The 17,234-nt window shown below is 38.7% G+C and overlaps 1 protein-coding gene across 1 annotated transcript in view; it reads left to right on the top strand.

Annotated features, from left to right (window-relative positions):
• pcca (propionyl-CoA carboxylase subunit alpha) overlaps positions 1-17,234 on the top strand; it is a 30,729-nt gene that overhangs the window by 8,728 nt on the left and 4,767 nt on the right. The window contains exons 8-21 of the mRNA XM_041790315.1: positions 258-294; positions 2,803-2,881; positions 4,136-4,238; positions 4,364-4,458; positions 4,676-4,826; positions 8,963-9,106; positions 9,996-10,070; positions 11,359-11,427; positions 11,571-11,646; positions 11,740-11,953; positions 13,188-13,290; positions 13,505-13,603; positions 13,754-13,807; positions 16,762-16,902. Of these exons, the coding sequence (XP_041646249.1) occupies positions 258-294; positions 2,803-2,881; positions 4,136-4,238; positions 4,364-4,458; positions 4,676-4,826; positions 8,963-9,106; positions 9,996-10,070; positions 11,359-11,427; positions 11,571-11,646; positions 11,740-11,953; positions 13,188-13,290; positions 13,505-13,603; positions 13,754-13,807; positions 16,762-16,902 (1,440 nt within the window). The remainder of the gene's footprint in view (positions 1-257; positions 295-2,802; positions 2,882-4,135; positions 4,239-4,363; positions 4,459-4,675; positions 4,827-8,962; positions 9,107-9,995; positions 10,071-11,358; positions 11,428-11,570; positions 11,647-11,739; positions 11,954-13,187; positions 13,291-13,504; positions 13,604-13,753; positions 13,808-16,761; positions 16,903-17,234) is intronic.

Consider the following 17,234-nt stretch of genomic DNA (forward strand, 5'->3'; position numbering starts at 1 on the left):
CAGATACAACACATTATGAAATGGGCTGTTTTATTAAACTCTTTTGGAACATTTGGGAAGGATGTTTAAGCCAGCAGCTTTTAAGGGCTGTAGCCTCTGCATATGGGACAGGCAATTTAACTACATGGCTAACTGGCAACCCAACTATTTTGTATTTGGAAGGCTCACAGTATGTCTTGCAAACATGTTGACAAGCATATAAAAAAAGCATAAATCTAATGTTTTGTTTTCAAGTATAACTGAAAACTCTGTTTCAGACGGCTGAGGATGCTGTAAAGATTGCACAGGAAATTGGTAAGTAAGGTGGAACCCAACTTTTTACTTGATTATTAGTTCTTATCAGTTTTTTGTTCATTTCAATTATTGTTCCTTCGTTTTGATTATGTTCACCCTGATATCCTCCTTCAGAAGAGACTGTTTCATGAATAATCTTTTTTTTTTTTTTTTTTTAAAGAGCACGTTTCATTGTCTTCGTTAGACAAGTTTACTGTAGCGTACATAAAAGTTAGATAAAGGCTAAGACCAGCTTGCTCCTGTATTAAAGACACTGAGTAAAACCTGAGTTTTACCTTGTTAATGAGCTGAGTTTTGGACAGAGAACAAAACTGGTCCACATATTTTTTCTATTTTACCTGAATTGGCCAAATTTCAGACTGACACAACTCCCCTGCGAGACCCCTGTGTTAATTTAAGCTATTGTGAATTTTAGTCTTGGTCTTAGTCTCAGTCTCAGTCTTGGTCGTAGTCTTCAGTCGTCAAAAATTAAAAAACATTTTAGTCTAGTTTTAGTCCATAAAAAGTCCTCACATTTTAGTCTTTACATTTAGTCCAAGCATTTATTCTCTTGCCTAAATCTGGTACCAAATCATGGTAGTGTGTTCTCTGCACTCTGCCATCTGGAGTCCCTGCTTTCTACAGCTGAGAGGCAGAATAGATACAGATGCATTGTAAGTTGACAGATTTACCCACAGTGGAGAAATATCATGGATTTTTAATATCTGATGAAAATCAAATTACATTTTAGTCTAGTTTCAGTCATCTTGATGAAAAATAAACCTACTTTTTGTCAGTTTTAGTCATCAAAGATCAACTTTTGGCTAGTTTTAGTCTTTGTTATGGAAAAAAAGTGTCAATGAACATTTTTAGTCCTAGTTTTAGTCGACAAAATTAACAGTGCAAGACTCCTGGCAAAAAAACAAGTTTTACTTTGCATCGACCTAATTTTAGGTTCTTGGCTACTGATCCAGTTTAGTCTGGTCCTGGTTTTCGTTGGCATCATTGTTTCTTGCTTGTGAAACAAAGAATCTTTATATATCCATTTTACATGATCTGCCCTCCTAGTTATGTTCTCTAATACTGGTGGTAGCACAAAACTTTGTTCTCATGGATACATCATGTATGAAATTCCTTGGACTTGCTGTTTTTTATAAGAGTTTTTTTAAAACAATTTATTTATGGTGTTTTGTAGTATAATCCACATTTATAGACACTGTGTTGTAGATATTTTCCTTTTTTACATTAACAAACATAATAACAAAAGAATACATTCAACATCCACCCCACCCTCCTGTAGAAGCTCTTCCTGGTCCCCATTTTTCATAAATTCCTTAAATGGTTTCCATATTTCCTTGTAAATCTGTAACATATTTTTCAGGATATATGTTATTCTCTCCATTGACATTCAATTTACCATACTTTTAATCCAAGTACCTGATATAGGTGCAACAGTTTTCTTCCAGTTGATAGCTATCATTCGTTTTGCCTGACGTATAGAAAAGTCTATGAATTTATCTTCTTTTTTTCCTTAACTTGAGATTTGATGGATATATATTATTTTAGGTTCCAACGAAATATTTACAGATATGATGATCTTTATTTTATCTATCACTTCCCTCCAAAATGTTTGGATTTCAACACATTCCCAAGTGCAATGTATAAACGTTCCTTCATAAGATTTTTTAATGTTTTTGCCTTATCAACCTGGTCTGAGTTACAGAGTCACCTGAAACTTAAAAGTTGTCAGTTTGTGATGTTAAAACCAGACTAAGGCGACATTTGACCACTGTACACACATGTTTTCCGCAGAAAGCAGAGTGAGGTAACCTTTGTTTATTGATATGATCGGGGGGGGGGGGGTCCTATTTCGGATTACCTGAGCCCACAGTAGGAAGAGGCCCTTGAGAAGCCTGCAATGATGTGTACTCTTATTTATGTTTCCTTAGTAATAAGTGTCATTACTGAATCAAAAGCAACTAAATGAATTGGACAACAGACTGAAATTTGTATCAAATATAGTAAAATACAATATCCTCTGCTGCTCCCTGTCCAAATGGAGTAGTCCAGTGCTGCAAAATAATGCAACATTCGTTGCTTGGCTAGCTGGTTAAGGGGGGCCCTGTGTAATATTCTCTCTGGGGGCCCAAAATCCCTAGTTATGTCCCTACAACTCATAAATAAAAAAGAAAGCTTTGCATTGCTGGATTTCAGAGTTGGTTGTTGACACCACTGACCACCCAGTCTTCTCAGTTGTTTGTTCTATTGATCCTTTGCTGACATCCAGACACGTTGTTACGCCTTTCTCAGGCCTTTTACTTCACTGTGTTGATCTTTGCAGCTCAGAAATATTAACTTTTGTGTTCCAGGCTTGTACGTAACTCTATTATTTCTCCTTGACGTTCTGTAATCAGGTCGGCTGGTGGAATGTTGGAGCAAAGTCGTCCTGCTTTTTAACTGCCAAACGAATCTGTTTATGTAGACTGCGAGGACGACATTTGTATTTTTGCTTTATTTTTGTGTTGCTAGGCTATCCTGTGATGATTAAAGCATCTGCTGGAGGAGGTGGGAAAGGAATGAGGATTGCATGGAATGATGAGGAGACGAGGTATTGTGTTCTTGCCTGATGTAAACTTTATTACTAATGCATGATTTAGATGTTTTTATTAATAAAAAAAATACAAAATCCATGATTCAGTTATCTTTTTCAGTTAAAGCTGCAAGCTCTTTATTTCTTTTTTGATTGACAGGAAATTAAACCTGTGATTTCACAGGAAACATTCTGTCATTTTTCTTTCTTGGTTGTAGAAAAACACTTTTGTTAAAGAAAGGCGCCATGAAAGTTAGATAGATAGTCAACAATAGGCAAACTTATCTATCAGTATAGTAGACAAACCCTTGGATACATTGATAAAGTATTACGTAAAGAAAAGACAAGAGATCTGTGCCAGCTTTGGTGATGTTTTCAGTGAATACCTAGTTTTATTTTTTAAACTTATTTTAGGTTTAATTTTTTTAAAGTATAAAGACATTACGAAGTTTGCCAAATTTCAGTGGATGTGCCTGAGATTATTAGCTCAGTAGGTCGTGCAGGTCTTTTAAATTTGTGATGTATTTTAAGTTTGAAAGTAAAATGTTTGAAAATTTAGTTTTATTTCAGGCCATGCACACACAAGCTAGTCATTGTCAAAGATTAGACAACGACATGATTGTACGAAAGGAATTTCTGTAATCTGGTGCATCCAAATTGATTTGCTGTTTGGAAATCATGGATGCTGCTTTCATACTATGGAGGAGCCAGGGAGGAGAGCCTGCCGGCCAATATTTATGTGAAGACATGGGCCTCAGTGCCCTAATTCTCCAGCTAATATGCTGAGTCAGATTTAGCTTCAGTCTTTCACTTTAGTGGGGAAACTCACAATTCTTTGAGATGTAGGTCTGAGGCCCTTCCCTCAGAAATATAAAGCCTAGATCCACTCACCTGTCATGAAATTCTTTCCTGTCATGAAGAGGGAAAAACATTTTATTTAAATAACAGGCTTTCACCTCCTAAATAAATCTGAACATTCATGTCATAATTGTCAACTAATGCCTTTTCCTCCCACCCCTGCCTGCTGGATTTCTGACCGTTACTGCCAAGACAGCCGAACCAAAGTGACATTCCTGACTGAGTGTCAGGATTATTGGAAACTGGTGTGTTAGGAGACATAGAGAGGACACAAAGCAGAATTTTGTTGGAAGATATTTGGAGCAAAGATTCAGCTAAACTGACTAGAATCTGTGACAGAATTTTGATTGTACTTTTACCTGGCATTCATGTAAAATTAATAATAAAAATGCCTCCTTTGGGTTTTTGTTGTAGGGAAGGTTTCCGATTTTCTTCCCTTGAGGCAGCTTCCAGCTTCGGAGATGACAGGCTGCTTATTGAGAAGTACATAGACAACCCCAGGCATATAGAAATACAGGTATAATACATAATATTAAAAATAGATTGTTGTTGCTTTTCAGCTTTTGTACTTAGATTGAAAACATAAAAAAGTTTTACCTTTGCTTTAGAGAACTAGTCCAGATAATACCGGTGTTGTTGTAGGTGCTGGCTGATAAACACGGCAATGCTCTGTGGTTAAATGAGAGGGAGTGCTCCATCCAGAGAAGGAACCAGAAGGTGGTTGAAGAAGCTCCAAGGTCAGTGAGAAACTGTCCTCTTGATTTTCTTTTTACTTCCTTGAGACTTTTTAATATTTCTTAAGGCCTTAACTGCCACATATGATGCTATTAAAGAATTATTATTGATATTTAAGAATGTATTCTGTTTAATTCTCAGCTGTCTTATTTATTTGAGTTTAACCTCCCAGCTGCCTCTTCAGATCGTGTGTGAGGGTAACTGTTTTATTTTTTTCAGTACTTTTCTCGACCCAGAGACACGGCGGGCCATGGGGGAGCAGGCGGTGCAGTTGGCCAAGGCTGTTCAGTACTCCTCTGCTGGCACTGTGGAGTTCCTGGTTGATTCTCGGAAGAATTTTTACTTTCTCGAGATGAACACAAGGCTTCAGGTCAGTGTGGTGTAGTTTGAGTGTAGATTTGGGTTTAGACACAGGTATTTAGTAGTGTTAATTTTGTCAAAGAAAAATACAACTCAATATTTTCATCAACCACAAGGACGATGAGAATTTGACAAGATAAATAGATATTTGGCAATAGCCACTGATAAAAAGACTGTTTTGTTTTTATTGATATAATCTGTCAAAGAAATACCTGGTAGTTTTCAGGGTCTTAAAAAGTACTAAACGTTGTTAAATTAATTTAGTGGAAATTAAGGTTTTTAAAACCTATTGCAAAGTCATAAATGCAACAAAAATATCTTACATTTTTTAATTTGAGTAATCATGAAAAGAGGTTTAAGGCTGGTGTTTCTACTTTTGTATTTTACTTTTAGACCAATTAGGTGGAAATTAGACCATCTATTGTCAGCTACTTCATGATATCTTATAAGAGTCTGTTGTCTAATGTCAAAGTTCTCCACAAAAGCTACAATAAGTAATTCTACACAGTCAATTTAAAGGAGTTAAATGTATCCGAGTGTCTATGGTCAAACCCCAGATTGGTGTTAAATTTACTCTTTCCCTAGTGTTAAAATTTTAGAGTTAAATTAACTCTTAAAGGAGTAAAATTTTACACTTGTTTTCACTTTAGTGTTAATCAAACATAAAACTACAGGCGAATCAGCTCTGAAGAGTGTAAAATGACTCCTAGTAGTTGTAGTTTACTCTTCTGTATTAACAAATCAACTCTATGTCAGTGATAATTAAACTCCCATAATGTTAAATTTAACACATTTGCTGAGTTTATATTGTTCTCCAACAGTGTAAAATTCTAAGTGTTACTCTTTGAAACATAAAGGTTTATTTTAGGGGTGCACCGATCGATCGGCAGGCCGGTCGTTCCTTAATTTTGGGAGATTGGCGATCGGCCGATACATATAAAACCGATCTTATCTACCGATCTTGGCTCCTACCTTGGCCAGGTCTCTCTTGTAAAAGAGATTTCTAATCTCAATGGGACTTCCTGGTTAAATAAAGGTTAAATAAAAATAAAAATCTTATCTACCTCAACCTACTAAAATGTGAAAAATGAAAGACTAAAGGAACTGATATAATTTAGTAGTTTGGACAGCAATGCTCTAAACTTTTAATTTATATTTGAGAGAACTACCTCATGTGCAGTTAAAACAAGTTTGTATTGTTTCACGGGTATTGTCCGATGTTTTTCAATGAAATAAGATTGGAACATTGAAGGTGTATACTGTCAGTAATGAAAAAAATCGGAATAAGCAGGTCAGGCTATTTAAAGATCAGTGATCGGCCAGAAAATTGCAATCGGTGCACCCCTAGTTTATTTCTAACACTGCATTAGGACCAATCTCTCTGGAGGAGTTTGAGAGAAGCATATATTTATCTGAATAAAAAATAAATTCCCCAACTAATGTCACTTTAGTATTTTCACTAGTGAACTATTAGTTTAAAGGTCACATATTTTACCCCTTTAAGACAAGTTTATATTGTTTTCAGAGGTCTCCAGAACATGATTGTGAAGTTTGTTGCTGAAAAAGCACTCCAGTATTGGATTTTTGCATGTCTGAAAACCTCTCTGTTTCAGCCCTGCTCAAAGGGAGCTGTTTGTGTGTCTGTGGCTTTAAATGTTACTGAGCTGTCTGACCCCGCCCCTGACTCCATCTCTCTCAGGAAAAGGCTGTGGCTTAATGGATGTAGTTCTCCTCTCAGAGGAGGATCAGAAGAGGAGGGCGGAACTTTATTCCAAGCAGAGAGGGCCAACTGAACCTGGGGGTGTGGCTAACTCCCCACATGACATCATGAGGGGGAAATCATGAGAACAGCTTGCCTCAGTACACATTTTCTGAAAGCTGGAGAAGGGGGGGCGGGTTTTTTCTGATTTTTGGGTAGATTGTGAACAGGCCGGGGCACATATTTCTGCTAGAAAACCCTGAAAAAGTATATTTTGCATATGTGACCTTTAAACAGTGTAAACATCGTCATCTCAGATCATGCACCAGTGTTCCTCTGCCTAACTAGATTTGAAGAAGTCCCTCAAAGCCATAGATGGAGGTTAATTAACGCTGTATTGAAGGATAGCACATTTCTTATTCTATTTAGGACTGAGATTTCCCTTTTTGAAGAAACTAATAAAAGTCACTCTCCTTGCCGTATAGTGGGACACCCTTAAAGAATATTTATAGGGAGGTATCAGTGCGTCATATTAAGAAAAGGAGGGGATTTAGGAAACCACTGAACTGTAAAACGAACTTAAAATGCTAGGAACTCTACATTCTCAAATTAAAGACACGTCTACCCTGAATAGGATAAAAAACACGAAAATCTTAATGAAATACAGCACGAGAAAGCAGAATATACCTTATTATGAGCTAAACAGACATACTGAGAGATGGGGAGCAACCTGGTAGGTAACTTGTCTTTAACAGCAAAATAACAGGAATCCTATAGCAGGTATTAGACGGACACATTTCTACCTCATTTAAACAAATCAACAGCAACTTCAGAATTTTTTATAAAACACTGTAGTCATCTCAGGGAGACCCAGACAAAAGTTGGGAGAATTTTTTGCCAGAGTCTTCCATAACTCCCTGATGGTGACGGAGATTAACTGGAATCTCTTTAAAGACTGGAGGAGATACTGCAGGCAAATAAAACCATGCCCCTTTTCAAATCCCCTGGTTAGACTGTCTACCCATGGATTTCTGTAGAACATTTACAGATATTTTCAGTCCCTTTCTGCTCGACGTCTACACTGAAGCCTTTAAAACTGCCCCATGCCACAATCGACGCATTCTGCACTTACAAAAAAAACATTTAAGGCACAGTGTATTATAAAAGGAAATGGAAAGGGGGAAGAAAGTGAGTTATAACACTGGTATGGCCATATGTTGCTGTATATTATGTAGAAATATTAGTAATGATAATAGGAATGATAATAGTGATATTTTCAATTAATGAAATAATCCAGATTTCATATCAAAATATAGTACTTTGATATAATTAATGGTTTTAATGGTGTAAAATAATGATAATAATGATGATGATAATAATTATGATAACAATAGTTTGTAATAGTGTAATTAATTTAGAATATATTACGGTTATCATTTACTGTCATTTCAACACCCTCGAGAGGTCATCATCATTATTAAATATTAGTTAAGTGATATAATGCTGATTTGAATGATTTAATATTTATGTAATATAAATACAGTATACATGATATATTAAAAATGATATGATGACGATAAATGATATAAAAATAATGATATAAATGAGGGTCAGCCAATATTTAATGTGTCAGATTTATTTTGTAGTTGCACATGTACGTTTCTAAATTACACAGGTATAATTTAGCAAGTAACCAGTTCTGGAGATATGTCTCAGAGCAAAGTACCTTGTCTAAATGGTTAGGAGGGCCCCTTACCTGCACCAGTGGAACAACTAATGACAAAAACTGATTTGTCAAGGCTAAGCCTTCAAAAAATGACCCTCGACTACAGGAACAATTGTGTGATCCTCTAAAGTTAAAACTATAGACTGGGGACATGGCCATGGACATATCACCTGAAGATTGGAGGTCATGTTGGAAAGACATGAATACGATGTATAAAGAATGTGGAAGTAAATCCATTCAGCTCAAAATAAAACATGGACAACATCAAACGCTTAAACAATTAAATAAGTTAAAATTAATACCAACAGATAACTGCTGGAGATTTGAGGAGGCATGGCTGCCTTTCTAATGACATAATATGATAGATAAATAAATAAAGAATGGGGCGAGATGAGGAACAACTGTCAACCACTGGATCTTGGCTGTCAGTGGGCCGTTATGTTTCCAGGCCGACACAGCTTTTGTAGAGCAAACTTATCTGAGCTCTTCCTCTCTGTACGAGTGTTCTTCTAAACAAATCTTTAAACCACATCTCAGTTTCTCATTGGGAGTCAAACCAGTTTCTCTCAACCTTTTTAACCATCTCTAAGCAAATACCACCTGCTGATGGCAACCCCAGGGTTTAACTGAGATACCCATTAAACATGTTTCACATTTATCGAGTACACCGCTAGTTTTGTTTGCAGAAAATGATGTCATTCTGTCTAACCTTTGACCCCAGGTGGAACATCCCATTACAGAGTGCATTACAGGCTTGGACCTGGTGGAGCAGATGATCCGGGTAGCCAAGGGTTACAGACTTCAACATAAACAGGAGGATATCCCAATAAATGGCTGGGCCATAGAAAGTCGTGTCTATGCTGAGGTATGTGTGTTTATCCGTGCGTTTGTGTCTGATGCTGAGATTTCACTTATTCTGGAAAAACTGCCCGAGGGGAAATACACAGGCTTTCCAACAGAATAAGATTTTCTGCCAAGTTATGACAAAGAATTTACCCAACACAACCTTCCTTACTTTCTGTGCAACATTTTATTTACAGTTCAGTGCATAATTATTTGCAATGTGACACGATTTTAATCAATTTTCTTCAAAGCATTACCACAAAATGTTTGTATTAAGACAGGCTAGATGTGGCTGAAGTTTACACTTTCAGCTTTAGTTAAGGTTGTTTTTTTTTAATGGGAGACGAGTGTGTGGCCAGGACAGCCATTTGTTGTTTTATTTCTCTTGTCCTTCTCTCTGCATCCCCCTCTTCTCTCTTCCTGCTTTCCCTCACCCTCTACTCCCCCTTACACCTTTCCAACCCCAGCGCAGCTTCAGCAGATGTTTTACAAGTACCAGTATGAGTACTTTAGCTTTATCGACACAGATTTCTAATACTGGTATAGAAACCTGCACTTCTGTATTACATTCATGAAGGTATCTCTTGATCATAGACTGAAAATGTTACACCAACTGCCTCCAGAATATTCTTGGCTTGTCTCGATGTTGTGAAGGAGTTTCTCTTCATATCAAAGATTTCACCTTATAAAAAACATTTATTATATGTTTTTATATTTCAAAGAAACATTTGCCTCCATGCAGGGCTGCATTGATGTAGTAATTTGTGCAAGATTAAATCTGTAAAGACTTGAAATTTTTCATATATACCTCTCCCAACATGCTAGTCAAGAGAGTGGAGGAAAAATAGACTAACGATGTAGCATTTGTTGTTGTTGTTAGAACCTGAAATCCGTGTTTTCTGTTTTTTAAGGATCCTTACAAATCTTTTGGTCTACCCTCCATCGGACGGCTGTCTCAATACCAAGAGCCAACTGACCTCAACAATGTAAGTAATTATTCTTATTTGCTTTTTCTTCACTAGTGGTTTTTAATCCCAGAAGCCAAGGCAAGCCAGGCTGCCCTGGTTTTGTCAGAAAATCTTTTTTAAATAAACCTTTATATTTGATTGTGTAATTGATTTTTCCTTGCTGTTGCTTCTCTCCCCCTTATCGGCCCTTTTTCATTTCCCTCTATGTGTGAAAAAGCATCCATCTAATTTTTATGTTGTCCCTGTACGCCAAAACTACAGTGGCCATTTAATATTTCACTTTTTCACGTCTCAGACAAAGCCAGTTGAAATTGGCATCCCTCTTCAAAAAGAAAGCAAAAAAAGCAAAAAAAGACAATCAGACAAGACTATGGTGACGACACACTGGCTTCACACCAATCAAATTATAGAATGGCATCAACATTACTGAGATGAAATAACAGGAGCCCGCAGTCAGACCGCAGATAAGGACACAAACCCTGGTCCTGCACTCGGTGCAGGACCAGGGTTCCAAGACGCCCCACAACCACAATTCAACAAGACTAGTATGTCAGAATTTTTTGTACATTGTTGTCTAGTTTGATGTTAACAACGTGAATCCTGACGCCTAACAACAGGAAAACATTTGCTCATTGTCTTTGCATCATCATTTTCAAGATTTACCACTTTTTTCCTTTTTATTCCCTAAAACTAATGTGTACATTTTATTTTATCTTATTTTCAATATCACATGCATACCTTAAGTTCTATCTGAAGGAGCGCCAGTTCATATTGTCCTCCTTTTGATACATCCATAACTGTTATCCATAATCCAATCCATAGTTGTTTCTTATTTTACTTTTTTACGAGCAAAAGACCGCTACGATCACATAGAACTCGCACTCAGTCATGGAGGCGATGGTGACTTCAGCATACAGTGGGCGGTCGGGATCACTCTTGTAGTGTGGCCAGGCTGTCGGCCAAGACAGGACAAGATTTGGTCGCATAGTCTGGCATGGTGCAGTCGTGAACGACCAAAAGAAATCATGTAGTCTGAGCTGGCCTTTAGATAGCCAACATGTGACCTGCAGAGAGAGCAAGTGTGTCAAGTCAGTCTAACAAGTCTAATCTGGTTTATGCAAACACTACATCTGGATGATTTTGTCTAAAAAGGAGCTAAAAGCTCACTGGTTCTGCCACCTTTGCTCCAAAAGCAGCAACATAGCCCCCCTGAAAGTCCCCCCATAACACAAGTCCCACCATTCAGTCCTCATTAGTCGCACTTTTCCTGCCATTGGAATAATTTCTTGTGTCCTTGCTACATCAGGTACGTGTAGATAGCGGGATCCAGGAGGGAAGTGACATCAGTATCTACTATGATCCCATGATCTCTAAGGTGAGTGATTCTTAATGTACACAACAGTTTGTAAACTGGAAGTTTCTTGTTTTTAGAAAACGGTAACAACAACAAACTTGTTGGGACCATTCCACCAAGATTTGTGGCTCTCCAGTAATTTTCTCTCATTAATGTGTTGGTAGTTGGTTACCTATGGAGCTACAAGAGCTGAGGCTCTTGCCAAGATGGAGGAAGCCCTGGATAGCTATGTTATTAGAGGTAAACAAACTCATTTTCTCTGTGAATGGCTCATAATGTTTCATTCAATTTTAAATGATTAGCTTTGGCAGTTAAGTGTGGTTATCTCTCCAGGTGTGACCCACAACATCCCCCTCCTCAGAGAAATCATCACACACCCTCGCTTCATCTCTGGTGATATCAGCACCAACTTCCTGCCAGAGGTTTACCCCGATGGCTTCAAAGGTTACCAGCTCCAGAGGGAAAAATGCAGGGAGCTCTTGGCTTCAGCAGCAGCGATCCACGTCACTGCACAGCTCCGTTCACAGAGGGTCTTGGGCAACCTAAGGTTAGGGCGCAAAAAAAGCCCTGTGTCGCTGAGGGTTGTGTTGTTTGTCATGCACTATCTCTAGCATCTGTTTTTACCTATTTTTGCTGCTATAGTGGCAAAGGATTTGTTTGAGATGCACCTGAATATGAAAGATAAAGGTTTTACTCTGGGATTGGGAATTTTTCAGAATCCTTTATATGTTTGTACAACTTTATTCAGGACATGGGTACTTTAAAACCTCTTGAGCCCTAACGGGACCAAATTTGGTCCTGCTTGCCTTGATCCAAACAAACTTGCTCTGTGCCCTCTATTTTTGCACAAAAATAGTCATGTTACACATCAAATTAAACAAAGAAGCTCCGCTACAAGCCCAAACAAACCATTTTTACTTACACCATATCCAACTCAAAAAGAACTCAAATCAATGACCACATATCAGTGGCTGTAGTGCTACGTAGCCAGACACTTCTGCCTCCTATGGGATGGTGCCTCGTACTACAGACACAAACATAGTCTCATTTAAAGCCCAGCCTCTACTGAAAATTCTAGTCATGTTTGTGCAGTTTCCATTTGTTTCAATAGTTTCTTTTAGTTTTCTGCACTTTATTTTGTGTTGTTTTTTTGTGCCATTGAAAATAAATCTCCTCCTCTTGGTGTCAAACTTTAGTTCCTTTATAAGTTTTTTTTTTTTTAAACTGAACTATATGGAGGTCTGGGTGATTTGAGGGGGGAAAAAGAATTCCATGATGCAGTGATCACCTATAATGGCATTAATCTGACACGCCAGATGGATGTGTTCCACACATCCATCTGGAAAACCTTCAATACTAAGCATAAAGGGCAGAGGCTCGGAGTGTGATTGGATGAACATTCTGTCTGTCACATCTTTACGGGCCAATCAGAGCAACAAAAACATTAAATGTGGTTGATCCACAAAAATTTTACCAATGAACCAGGAAATTTTTTGGAATCCTTTTTTAAGCAAAGTGTTCCAGGAACCAGGAGCTTAATATCTCCACTAGCTGCTACACAGTCTGAAGTTTCAAGGGCATCTTCATCAATGATTTCCAGTGCAATATCGGACCATCAACATGGCAGCTGCTGCTCTGCGTCTGTGTAGCTTGTTGATGTTGTGAGACACTGTCCCAATGTCCTTTAATTTTTGTTTAATTTTACCTAAAAGTGTAAAGTTATGACATAAAAAAATGAATAAGTGTAAGTATGTATGACATGCATCGTGTGTGTTTTTCAGGGTGTCCTCCACCCCTGTGGAATGTACCAAGTGGGAATTGTGCATAGAGCTGGGGGACAGATGCTATTCAGTGGAGGTTACAAAGTCAGGAAATTCTTTTAATGTGAGTATTTAATGTTCTTCAAATAAATGTATTTCTCTCCCTTTATTCTACGATAATTCCTTCACACATTTTTTAAAAAGATAAGAAAAAAATCACTAAAGGTACAAATTTAAACTACTGAACTCATGACACCCTGGAATAAAAAGCAACATGTCTTAAGAACTTCGACTAAGCGGGGTTCTTTTTGATTAAACAGAAAATTCTGTCTCTGTAGGTGGAGGTTGATGGAGGAAGAGTAGAAGTCAAAGGAGACTGGAACCTGGCGTCCCCATTGCTGCCACTCACCATAAATGGTGCCCAAAGAATGCTTCAGGTAACACACTCACAGAGACCCACACATGGGGTTAAAGAGTTCACATCCTTTTTCTTTTCTTGTATTTATCTTAGAGTTAAAAACAACAGTACCAGTTTTACTATGAATGAATTGGACAAATGTAAGAAAATAAATTTTCTCTCCTCACAGTGTTTGTCCAGAGATGCTTCAGGAAACATTGTCCTACAGTTCCTCGGAACATCGGTAACGAAACAACTCAAACACAAAAACACAAAGCTTAACCTCCTCCACCCCAGCCTCCTCCTTTTAGCATAAAGCCTGTTGCACCCTGATATTCAGTTTCATGCAACTATGAATTGCTGTTGAACTTATTTTATTGTATTCAGTATGCATTGTCATTAATTTATCTAACCATATGGGGGGGGGGGGGGGGGTTCTAGCCATGCATTCCCTGGAAATACAAAGCCTGCTGCTAGACTAACCCAGGGAGCATCTTTAGAGCAGAACCTTCAACTAAAACTCTAGATCTATTTTGCAGTATAACGGTAAAATGTCTGATGAGAGTGTTCCTGACTGAAACATAAAAATTAAGTACAGCAAAAAAGTCCTTTCAGTAATAAAAAAATTAAATACAGTTTAAATGAATGAAAGTGTAACATTTAGGTGCCAGTGTATTAGTAAGTGGTGACTTAGGGTGAACTCACACTAGGCCATCTGTACCGTGCCGTATTCTAACCGTGCTGAAGCCCATTTGACCTCCTCCCCTGTCCCCCCTTTGGCCCGCACTCAAACTGCTCAACACATCCAGGCTTAGATTTATATCACAGGAGTTATTTCAGCTGAGGGATTAGTAGCGACATTAACTTTCCAGAGCCCAGTGAGGAGAGAGAGAGAGAAAGCGGTTCATAGCGGAGAGTTATCGTTCACAGCATATAATCTGGAGCCTGATCAGAGTTCCAAGCACTTCTGCTGAATGAAACCTGGACTTTTTAACTCATATGAGCCCCTACAGTCATTCATCTGCGTGTCCTTATACTATCTGAATTCCCTTGGCATTCCTTTATGTGCCACGAACTGTGCCTTTTCTCAGCGTAATCCTGGATTCCTCGTGCACCAAACAAGCTCTCATGTGTCCAGAACAGGATTAAATGTTCAGTTAAAAGTTTTTTTTTGCCGTGACAAGAGCAATTTTAACCATCTGATGAGAGCTGGAGGTGAAAACGCCTCAGGATTAATAAATGATGCTCTGTTCAAATGTAAGCGATCAAGATCCCACTTTCACTTCTTGGTGACATGAAATAGAATTAGAAGTAAGTTAATTCAGTGGATGATAGTTTGGCATTGTAATTTTATAATAACAGAGGTTAAATCAGACACGTCACATTCCCGTGCTTGTGCTCCTTCATTTGCATCCGTGCCGTGCCTAGGCCCACCTCATCCATCCGTGCCGGGGCCGCGAAGCGTGTAGCGCCGAAGCACGGAGCGATTGCACTCACACTGGCCAAACATACCAGACTTTAGGCTGAAACGGGCCCCGGCATGGTACTGATGGCCTAGTGTGAGTACACCCTTAAATATTATAGTGTGCAGAAAACAAGACAAATCAGTCTTTTAGAACAACTGTGCAGCTGAAATACTTTAGTCTGCTTTAGTCCTCATGTCTGTTATCATTGATTTCATTGAGGCAAGTTGTAAGAGGGTAGGGGTAACTGGCTAAGAGTCCTTGCACTGATACTTCTGAACAGGATTTGTGGTCTGTTGCTTAAATGCCAGCGGCCTGAATAGTTAGGCTTTTCACCTAAGAGGTCAACGGAGAGCCGCATCCCAGCACTCCGGGTCCATACTGTGCTTTTGGGAATTCAGTAGAGGGTTGCTTGCAGCCTGTTGACTTTCAGAAGGAGTTCGACTCAGTCAGTCAGTCAGTCAGTCAGATGCCTCTGGAGGATTCTGGAGCTCTGTGGAATCCCACATTTTCTCATCCAGCTGATGTCTGCCCTACATTCTCGTTCAGAGTGCTGGGAAGTATGGTGGCTGACTTCTTCCCTCTTGATTCAGGGTTTGAGGCAGGGAGATGTCTTAGCGCTTACACTCTTAAGTACTTGTATAGACTGGATAATGTGGCGGGTCATAGGGGCAGCAAACAGGGGAGTGTCATTTGCTGGATTTTGCTAATGATGTTATCCTTGCAGAGACTGCCATCAAATCTCAACAGTGAGAATGTGGAAGTTGTGGAGCAGTTCACCTACCTTGGCAGCATGATCATCTCGTATCTGAGCATATGGATGAAAGTCAGTCAGTCGTTGGTCAATCTGGTCTTATTATACTCTTGTGAGGATTGGACGCTGACTGATGGCTAGAAGCACCATCTCGACTCCTTTGTTGCACCTTCTCTTCTGTGGATTTTTGGGTATCACTGGCAAGACTGTGATGCTGAAGTACTTCAGGAGAGCAGGGATGGGAAGTCAGTTGCCATGTTGTGCTTTCCTGGGCCTGATCCAGCACCCTGCATGTTGGGTGTCTAGGACCCAGTGGGCTGTACAGGACATCTGGGGGATACCTGGCAGGGCTGGGAAATTAATCGAAAATTAGATTAAATCGCAATATGGCCTGCCACAGTTTTCAATCACAAAATAAAATACCAGTTTTAAAGGGTTTTTTTTTTCCAGCAGAGATGTTGTGCATGACATATGCAATCATTCAGGTGCCATTTTTAGAATAGTCTACAAAAAAATCCTTCCTTCTTAATTATTTACCTTTTTCTTGGTAAATATGAAAACAATTCATATCCAATTGGCAATACGAGTCAAAATCAATAGAATGCAATATTTTTTAAAGAATTGCTCAGCCCTTGTTTAGGAATAAAAGAAAGTTGAGGATTAATCGCATATTAAATTGCAATCGCAATATTGGGGGAAAAAAATTGCAATTAGATTCTTTTGAAAAATCGTTACGCCCTAATACCTGGAGAGATTGGGCATGGGTCTGGTGCAGGCATGGATGATGGCCACCAGGAGGCCAGTGCAGAACATGTGGTGAGCTGCTAAACAGGCATATGCCTCCATGCCTGACCTATAACCCTACAGGAAGCTGACCTTGGGCCATAGCTAGTGGAATCTCACATCCTTTTGGTGGCAGCTCTACATTTGATTTGTACGTCTCGTTCCTGTTTCTTAAACTGTGCTCCTTTTTTTGCTCAGTTCAAGGTTCGTGTTCTATCCAAGTTGGCAGCAGAGTTGAACTCCTTCATGCCGGAGAAAATCCCAGAAGATACCAGCAGCATTTTGCGTTCACCAATGCCAGGCACAGTGGTAGCTGTGTCTGTCAAACCTGGGGATACGGTAATACATCTACACATGTGATTTTATAATGTAGCCACAAAAAAGACATGGTACCTCGTAATTTACTGCCTTTAAGTTGGCGATAAATAAAATGAGACTCTATTGGACTTGGAACCATCTGATTTACCTGCTTATTGCCTTGGTTGTAATCTCTTACCCCCCCAAAAAACTCTTCTGCTTTGTGTTTAGCATCTGGGATTATGGCTGACAGAGAAGAGTAAATTTAGTTTTTGCATCTGGAAAACACTGAAACGTTCAACTTTAAAGTGGATAGTGTTTTCAGGGGATGATATACTTAATGCAATCCGAGAACTGTAATATTAATAAGTTTT

This window comes from Cheilinus undulatus, linkage group 6, assembly GCF_018320785.1.
Source record: "Cheilinus undulatus linkage group 6, ASM1832078v1, whole genome shotgun sequence".
Classification (NCBI taxonomy): Eukaryota; Metazoa; Chordata; class Actinopteri; order Labriformes; family Labridae; genus Cheilinus; species Cheilinus undulatus.